At 32.2% G+C, this 10,448-nt stretch overlaps 1 protein-coding gene across 1 annotated transcript; it reads left to right on the top strand.

Moving 5' to 3' along the window:
• Positions 1 to 4,275: 4,275 nt before the first annotated feature.
• Positions 4,276 to 8,012, top strand: LOTGIDRAFT_110056 (hypothetical protein; the record flags this gene model as incomplete). Its single annotated transcript, XM_009047034.1, has 9 exons — positions 4,276 to 4,427; positions 4,844 to 4,916; positions 5,292 to 5,330; positions 5,658 to 5,696; positions 5,950 to 6,054; positions 6,237 to 6,315; positions 6,608 to 6,718; positions 7,232 to 7,383; positions 7,854 to 8,012. 9 exons carry the CDS (start codon positions 4,276 to 4,278, stop codon positions 8,010 to 8,012), a joined length of 909 nt encoding a protein of 302 aa, XP_009045282.1.
• Positions 8,013 to 10,448: the final 2,436 nt, after the last annotated feature.

The raw sequence follows: 10,448 nt of genomic DNA on the forward strand, positions 1-10,448 counted from the left end.
TTAAACTAAAACAAAACACACAAAATAATTACAATGCAATTCTAAAAACAAAAAAAAAACTAAAATAATTTTGAATGTTGATTAAACTTATTTCTGAATTTGCACATCAAGGCAATTTGAAGTCATTGATAAAAATAATCAGGAACTCTCCCAACAACCTTTGTCTTGTTAAAAAATCTATTCTGTTTGATTCTATGTAATAATGACATGGAAATCAACCTGCTTTAAAAAATCAAAACTTGCAAAAGGAGAACCATTGACAGTAAGAAGACATATTGATTTTCTTTCCATGCTCCATCAACCATTAAAAACTCAAAATTCAGAGAAAGGATCAACTCTTCTACTCGCATAAAATTAATCTTTCATTACAAGTTCTTCAACAATTCAACTATATAATTGAGTTGGATTCTGCATACTACATGGGGTTTGTACAATGGCTGTGTTCTACAGATGAATGAAAGTGTTCAAGACAATATCAATATGGCCATCAATTTCTGTTGTGTGCCTAGTTTATATACTTTAAGACTTCTTTTACACTTATGGCTGACAAACTACAGTCAAAAAGTCAAGAACTGATAGCCTAATCAACAGACTGGAGCTCTAGTCAGACATTGCTGGTAAATATTCAAATCAACACTGAACAGCTTTTGTCAGACATGACTGGTAAATATACAGAGCAATTGCCAGACATGACTGGTAAATATACAGAGCAATTGCCAGACATGACTGGTAAACACAGCCAAATCAACAGTCAAGAGCTCTAATCAGACATGCCTGGTAAATTTAGCCAAATCAATAGTCTAGAGCTCTAGTCAGACACGGCTGGTAAAGATCACATATAAATGTCACACTAACATCCCTGTTATAGCCTCGTTTAGGTTCATCTTAATTGATTATTCGTTTAACTGATTATTATAAGAAACTTGATACGCTGTATAATTCTAATCAATAAATTATTATTCAATATCCACCTAGTCTAGGATATGACAAGATCTAGTTGAAATCATAGACTTCATAATCTTCACAATGTCAAGGTATTACATACTCTGTCTAATGCCTTGACATCTTAGATACGTCTCTTGTAGCTTGGACGGTTGTAAATGCAGCATTTGAATTGAATTATTTGCCAGCAAATACCACGCAGAGCTCTATAAATACTTTTAACAATATTGCTTTAAGTATAACTTCAAGTCAAGGGCTCTGATTGGCTGTAAATAATTGCATACAATCCAATCAAATTGCTGCATTTACAAACTTCAGTGATACAAGTTAAGTGCCTAATGATGTCAAGGAATAAGACAGAGTTTGTCATATCTTGACACAGTGAAGATGGGTCTAGAAATTATAATAAGATATTATCGAGCTCGAGCTCTATTTATACAGTATGTACGGTAATATCTATATTATATAATATATAGGTGACATGCTAACTTCACATTATTAGCAGACAATAGTTCGAAAAGATTTAACATTTCTCATTTAATAATAATTAATATATCCCTTTTGTTTCACCAATTGCAAGTCTGTACACGAGGCAGTCTTACTTTGTTGAAGAATTTATATTTTGGTGCTGGTATGTGCTCTCATTTTACAGCTCTATAAATTTCTCATTATTACTGATGTTCCTCTAGATAACAAAACATAAGGTACATTTACTTCGCATTTTCAGAGAAATTAATAACTCAGAAAGACGTGATCTTTTTTTCAATTCTTGATATATTGTTGCTTGTGTATGCTCTCATTTTAAGGTTTTATAACCTCTTTTGCTCGTGTTTCACTAACATAATTCCCCTCTTAAAAATAGCAGTACTTGTTTTTACAACCAATTGCTTTATACAAGCTGCTGTTGCAAGCTCTCATTTCTACACTTAATATCATGAAAAATAAAGTTATTTGTAGCAATACAGATGTTGTTGAATGAATGTTATTCAATGAGAAAAGATGTGCAAGAAAGCATGTTAATACTAATTCTTCAGTTGGATAGACTTTAACAATCAGAGAACATTCACCAGTAAAATAACTTACATATGAAAAGATTTTTACTTATAAACAAACAGTGAATGGTGTATGAAGGCTTACAGAGTTGTGTCTTAATTTCATGACTAGTATTAAGGGATACACAAGGTTCAAAATAACAACAATTGTTAAACAAACATATCTCCTTTTGTACACAGATTTATCATTTTTTTGTCGTTGAATAAAATTGTTTATGCTTTTCCCATAAGGCCTAATATTAATAGAAAGAGTAATAATTGATTTATAAACTTCATGTGCTGATAACTTATTATAAATAATCTGATTTTCAACAATATACAATTAATCTATTAAAGGTAACACAAAAATGACTAAAGAACTGAATAAATAAAAACAAGGTACACAAGGATGTAAAATCAAACATTATGAATCATCATGGCTCAATGATTTACTATAGTCATATAAAATAATCTTGAAACTAGGCAATTTGGTCTATTTTCCTGGTTCTAATTCTTCTTAATGTACCACCCTCAAATAACCTACAGCCTAATATTCTTATATTCCTCGTTCTTATTCTACTTCAAGGGATTGTTAAGATATTTTCTAAACTTTTTATGTGTATCAGTTATACTGATAGCATTGATTTGCACCATTCCAATTTGATCCAAATGATTGTAAAGAGGTTTTCTAAACTGTTTATGTGTATGAGGGACACTGGAAGCATCAATTTGAACCATTCCAATTTGATCCAAATGATTGTAAAGAGGTTTTCTAAACTGTTTATGTGTATGAGGGACACTGGAAGCATCAATTTGAACCATTCCAATTTGATCCAAATGATTGTAAAGAGGTTTTCTAAACTGTTTATGTGTATGAGGGACACTGGAAGCATCAATTTGAACCATTCCAATTTGATCCAAATGATTGTAAAGAGGTTTTCTAAACTGTTTATGTGTATGAGGGACACTGGAAGCATCAATTTGAACCATTCCAATTGTTAGTGTTAGTTCAGACGTCAGTGAATCTTGCACTAAAACTAAGGGATTTATGACGTCACTATCCAAACCTATAAGCTGCCAATGAAATTTAAGGGCCTTTGCAATATCGACATGATAAAAAGCTTCACCAGCCTCAAATTACAACAAATGCCCTCCTGTTATTAAAAAATTGTGAATTTGGTACATTTTAGTAACTTATAAATAAAGTTTATAATTATGCACAAATCCTGCTTAGAATGTAAGAAACCAAGGACAGGTGATAAAGATATATCGCTGGCCTATTATCAATTTTAGTTCAACTGATAGTGTTGACATAGTCCTACCAATATTTATATTCAAGGTATAAGGTTAGTTTGGTTGTAAATAAAAGATTAAGATTATCAATATGAAGGCCTGTGCCTAACATTTTATCTAAAAGTTATGCATCAGTTATGTTTTATCTGTTTCTTGGTTCAAGCTTGTATTACAGCAGATATAATATGATTTACTCAAACACAAGATTGAACCGTGTTTCACTAACAGTAATATGCACATAAAAGGATTAGATCTAGTAAATGTTTGAAGTAGCCAGATCAAATTTTTTGTCAAGTTCATTTGGTTTCAGCCATTTTATATCCATTAAACAAGCTTATGACAGTAAAATGAAGGTATAGATCTATTCTTCTTTCTGTCCTGGAATGAGTCATTTTCCAGTCAGTCAGTCAGTAGGCTACATACAATAAACTAACAATATAAAATCATCTATTGGCTGTCTTTACAGCTGTCAGAGTGGCATTCCTGTAGCTTTGACTACTTCAATTTCAGCCTAAAAGACAAAAAGCCTATTCTCTGCAACAATGGCTCTCTGGTAGATTAATTTAGAAGATTTATTTTATAGGAGTGACAAACTTCTTGTCAAAATTAATGAATAAAAAAATTTGCCCCACCTTCCCAAATTTTGGTCAGCTATTTGCTTCACTCTAAGAAAGTTTTTCCTCAAATTCTCCTTCTTCCACATTTTGATAATCCTTCAAACTCCAAATTCAGCGAATATTCAGCTAAATCCCACCATAAATTAGTGTCATTTTGTGATTAAATTCATAAATTTAGTAAAATTCTGACATTTTTAGCTACGAAGTCGGTCGGACTTCAGGAAGTGAGTAAATTTCAGATTATCCAGTCTTCCTTGTTAGCGAGAGTCTGGATAATCGAAACTGAAAAAATATCCTCATGATTTTGTAACAAATATTTTGATTGGTTCTAACAATGATGTCAAAAGCCAATCATTTCCATAGTCTGTAATTTTAACGTCATTTCCGCAAACATGGCAGACCTCGTGGAAAGTATTTTACGAGAAGAGGCTGAAAAAGAGTCAAAATATAAAACAATCTTCGTTGAAAAAGATGCCGATGTTGAAATCGACGAAGGGAACCTGCTGGCGTGTGATCCTAACCCAATCGATGTTAAATTGTTCAAGTAAATGGCCATTTTTCCGTCTCAACTGTCCGTGAAAAACCCACGTGGGTTTGTTTACATTTTCAGCCTGTCAACCTCCTTTGACTTTCTTGCTGATCTTCGGTCTATTTTGTTTGACATATCATCAGCTTCTATTTGAAATTAAACCCAGATATCTTGTTCATGTCGGCTCTGGGTCAGATACTGTCAGCAAAGTTAGATCTGCTCTGGTGGACCTTTCAATATTAGTTCTTCAAAGAACTGGAAAGGGTCCATGATCACAGTTTTGCCAATTTCATCCCATGCTGGCCATAAAATACTCTTGACATAGCTCCAAGTTATGTAACAGGCTACTGCCCTAGTATATGATTATAATGTGTTTATCATTACTGGTGTTAAAAAGCTTCACAAAATAATTGTCCTGATATATTTTTCAGATCGAATAAGGATGACTTCATCAATAACCTGGCTAGAGATAATACACAGTTACTCTTTAATCAGTTATGGATGGTATGTACTCCCTCCCCATCCTCTCTCACTAGCTAGCTGTTACATACCAACCAGCACCCAGCAATGCTGGATGTGTTAAATACCAGACAATGCGTCTATAATATTTTGTTAGAGAACTCATCATCATTATAATGGTTAACTGTTTACATGTAGACGAGACAAGTCTACTGAACATCGATTGTTTTATTTGTAACCTGTCAAGTTCTATCCTGCCTCGCAGTAAGCTTGACTAAAATAAGAATAAATATTCAGATTGCAATATTTGGCTATCGCGTGATGATTTGTTTGCAATATACCTAAATCACATGATCAATGTACTATGCCTACATGGGGTAAAATGTGATTATTGATTTAAGTATTCTTTTTTTATTTTAGTTGCCAGTAGAACGAGTTGATAATACAGTATTGGCTAAGGTACGTTTGAATTTAGTCTGAAGATAATAAAATATACTTTACACCTGTTTGATCAGTTGCGAACTTGCCTCATTGTGCACTGCGTGGCATTGCCTATCTTCATTAGCCCAATTAGGTGCAGAAAAGTAAGATGTAAATTTCCATTTAATATTTCATGTTTTATCTAGCCTCTGAGAAAGTTTTAAGTTAACTAGAAACTTACTAACTGTTGTCTACTTGGTGTCCTTAATGACTCTTACCAAGTCTGTGAAAGCAATTTTCTCTGTTAATGTCTGGAATATTTATTTTAATGTTTTTGTTGTATAGTGTATGTTTTTTATTTTCCAGCTTCCAAAAGCTAAGACGTTAATTCCTAGAGAGAAGAGAGTAAGTATGGTTTATCTTTCAGTTAAATACTTTGACTCTTTCTTTCTGTCTTTTGAATTCTTACTGTTTCTAAATAATGATAGCATTAGAACTTGTCAAATTCAGATTTTTCTAATTCATGTGGAATTATCATCTGTAGTCAAAATTGTCATACCTGTAAAGACCATCAAAACAAAGACATCCACAGCTCTTTACATTAGAATTATCATTTTAAATTAGAGCTAGATCTTAATCCAAATGATTTTTTTTTCAGTTACCTAAACCTAGACCAGAAACAAAATGGGAGAAATTTGCGAAGGCCAAGGGAATTCATAAGAAGAAGGGTAAAGATAAAATGGCCTGGGATGAACAACACAAGGTATAAAATTTAGAATTTTATTTCAGATAGATTTGACAAAAGTGAATTTGACACAAAAAGATTAGAAGTTGAAACTTTTACTCAACAACTAAATTATAAAAATTTAGATTGAATAAGTCGATGGTGAGAATTTGACTGTGTTATAAGAATGATATTTAGTGTAAACTGTATTTTTTTTCCAGGAATTTCGGCCCCGTTATGGCTACAATCGAGCTAATGATGATACAAAAGACTGGTTAATAGAGATGAAATCTAATGCAGGTATTACATTTTCTTATTTAACGAGGGCCGAGTTTCTCAAAACGTTTTGTTGTAAATGAGAAATTCTACACAAAACAAAATTATTTATTAGTTGATTTCTAGTTGAAATAAACCGAGATATTTTGGAAGACCATTTTGACTTGTGATATGAAATTATTGATAAATTTCATGTCGGGTTTTTTTCAACAAAATATCATGATCAAATTGAACATATTGACAGTAGAATTAAAGTATTTGCTTTGTTTGGTGCATGAAATTGACAGACATTACAAGGTGATTTGTGTTTTTACAGCTGATGACGAGGACCCGTTTGAAAAGAGAATAACAGAGCGAAAAGAACGAAGAGCAAAGAATGAGTTACAGAGATTACGTAATATTGCTAGATCTCAATATGGTGGAAAAGGTAAAATTCTTTAAATTTCACTCAAATACAATTACAATTACAATCTTAAAGCCACTGCAATAACAATGTGGTGATTACAAAACTGTTTTGATGAAACGTTGGGTATTAAAAGATGGTATTTGATGTCAAGTTTTATTATTTATTACAATAACAATAGTTATAGGATACTTTGTTTGCGTGTCCTATTTGGTTGATAGACTCATCTTGATCTCGAGGAAAGAAAAGTGGACAGTTATCAAAGAGTTATCTTTAGAATATTAATTGTTCATGAAAGAGTTCTGTCCCTCAAGATATTTTTGGTACAGAAATAAAACTTTAATAAATCTGCATTCAAGTTTCTTCCATTTCTAATTTAGCTTGTCACTTGATGACATTCTGCTATTGGCTTTATCAACTCAGCACCCCTTTCAGAGAGTCCACATAGCTAATACTGTATATTAGGTATCAAGGTTTATCAACTCAGCATCTCTTCCAGAGTGTCCACAAAATGTAATAATGTTTATTTGATTACAGTACCTGGTGTTGGGTTGACTCCTGTAGAGAAACCTAATAAAGATCAACTTGGTCGAGCTCTTGTTCTGGCTAAAAAATCTACAGCCTCACTGGGAAAATTTACAGAAAGATTACCAAAGGAGAAAAATACAGTTAAAGGGAAAAAACGAAAGGTAACTCATAAAGAGATTGTAAAGAGGTTTCTAACTTTTTATGTGTATCAGGTACACTGATAGCTTCAATTTACATCATTCCATTATTTGATTATAATTTATTAGCAGCCTATAAGATAGCTGGTAAATATTCAGTAATCATATAACAATTATTGGGATTGTTTAGAAGTTTATTCATCAATTTGGACCATTCCAATTTTCAGTCATCAATCTGTGGTCCTCGCATTTTCATTATAAATGTTTTATAACTTAGAATTATTGGGATTTGTGAGGCTAGATTCATTATTGGAGTTTGTGGGGCTAGATTCATTATTGGGATTTGTGAGGCTAGATTCATTATTGGGGTTTGTGGGGCTAGATTCATTATTGGGGGTTTGTGGGGCTAGATTCATTATTGTTTCATTATTGTATTGTTTCTTGTCTACGTTCAAAGTCAATAAATCTAAATCTGGTTGGTCTGACTATTTCAGTTTGAACCGTGTGTGGGAGATATGAAAAAAGAAAAAGATAAACAACTGAGGATATTGAAGACATTAAGTCATGCGGTACCAATCAACGTGGCTAAAGCTGCCAGCCATTTCATGTCACAGGAACCAGATGAAAGGTATGTATTCTATACAAAGTTTTAAAGAGAGATTGACCATGTTTTTTTCACCTGGGCTGTTGACCTGGCAATATTCACCGCTTCTCATGGGCACTATGTTGTAACGTCTGTTTTAGTAGATATTATCAGAGTATATACTGAATGTTGTTTTATACAATGTATCTATTTCAGTGCTGTATTTACTAAAGATGGAGGGGGTAGAAAGAAAAGGGGAGATAAACCAATGAGAAGGAGCAAGGCTGGTGGTCGACCTCCCAAGAAAAATAAAGGTTTTCAAGGGAAAGCAGGAAAAGGTGGAAAAGCGAAAGGAAAGGGAAAATAAAAACTGATTTTAATTGAGCTGTTGAAATTGTTTTTGAAATGTTGATCTTGCAGAGATATGAAACTTCCTTCATAATATAAAGATAATATTAAGAATTAAGACAAGCAGTCCTCTCTATTTTGACCATCTTCATTAGCCCACATTGTGCAGAAAAGTAGGATGTAAAACTCCATTCATTTCATTTCATTTCTCTCTACATGTATTTTGAGACAGTAATAAACATGATACATGTATGATTTTCTTTTACCATTTTATCTGAATTGTTTGTTATATTATAGTCATGTAAAACTATTTCTGCTAATCCAGGTAGTACAATATATTATTAAATTGTTCGTGTTTATGATTTAAATTAGACTGATACTGAAGAAATTAATGTTATTGTATTCCTTAAGGGGACAGTACAGAGTGATAGTACTGGCTAAGCTAAAAAAATCCCGTTTCTGAAACTAAGGTAAAAGAATGATGCATCTGTCCCTTTATTGAATGTGAATCGGTGTTGTTAATTAAGTTGAAGGTAATTAAGACAGACAACCTTCAATCTAGCAGTCCGACCATACCAGTTTAGTTGATTAAAATGATAATGAAATGAAATTTGTTATTGAAGAAATGTAAAAAGTGTAAATAATAAAATTCTTAAATTTCATCAATTCTTGATTTTGTATCTCTCTCTCACAGTGTGAACTGAATGTACTAATGTTTAGAAAAAGCCCTATCTCACCCCTACCACCTTCAGCAAATTGAAAAAAAAGTGTTGAGGGGTGGGGGGTCTAATTTCGAAACACCTAGTACAGTGTATACATCCTTTTAGTAGTCGAATAGAATTACTCCAAAATGTCAGGGTTATTGGAAAAAAACGAGACAGGGATGATTCTTAGTTTTTCTGATAGAGTATAGTTAGGTGAACTCCAGAAATATTTCCCCAATGATTCTGCCTAGGGGAAAGGTTTTTACATCCTCCTGTCGTTTGGCATCTCGTGTCCGCTTGTGATGGAAAATCATAATATCAAACTGGGCTCTTGAGCTGAGACATTTCTCTTAAAGTGTTTTTTTAGGATAGGTTGACTACTAATATACTGACAGTCCTCAAAAAATTTACTATGATCGTTTCTGCAATCCAAAATGGCGTCCAAAAATGGCCGTCATTTCCTAGATTTCTTATAACAAATGTCTAAATAATAAATCTTTTTCAGCATAAGGACCTCAATAAAATACTTCTTGATGAATTTTGAAACGTACAAGTAGCTAAAACTTCACTTAAGCCCTTCAAAATGGCCACCATTACCAATTTTATTTCATTGTATTAATGTAAATACGATAGTCATATAATAAAATGATAAGATAAGAATAACACCATTTAAATATAGTTTAGTACAAAACCTTGTCATCAAAACCACATTTCTTATGCGTAATGTATGCACACGCACACACACTGTAATTTGAAGCAAATACACACGTCCCAGTCCACCCTGCTAACCCTATATTCCACAAGAGTGATTATTACTTTTCCTAACTGTCATGAACCCCTGTTTGTTTAAATGTAAACATTTCAAATCATATCATTTTTTACTAGTTCATGTAATTAAAAATAATTGCAAACTTTTGGTAATTCATAGAAACTATTAGAAACTAATAGAAACTATTGGAAATAATAGATTGGAAACTAATAGAAACTAATAGCCACTATTGGAAACTAATAGAAACTATTGGAAACTAATAGCAACTATTGGGAACTAATAGCAACTATTGGAAACTAATAGAAACTATTGGAAATTAATAGAAACTATTGGGAACTAATAGCAACTATTGGGAACTAATAGAAACTATTGGAAACTAATAGAAACTATTGTAAACTAAGAAACTATTGGAAATAATAGATTGGAAACTAATAGAAACTATTGGGAACTAATAGAAACTATTGGAAATTAATAGAAACTATTGGAAACTAATAGAAACTAATAGAAACTATTGGGAACTAATAGAAACCATTGGAAACTAATAGAAACTATTAGAAACTAATAGAAACTATTGGGAACTAATAGAAACTATTGGAAACTAATAGAAACTATTGGAAACTAATAGAAACTATTGTAAACTAAGAAACTATTGGAAATAATAGATTGGAAACTAATAGAAACTATT

This window comes from Lottia gigantea (genome assembly GCF_000327385.1).
Source record: "Lottia gigantea unplaced genomic scaffold LOTGIsca_11, whole genome shotgun sequence".
In the NCBI taxonomy this organism is placed as follows: domain Eukaryota; kingdom Metazoa; phylum Mollusca; class Gastropoda; family Lottiidae; genus Lottia; species Lottia gigantea.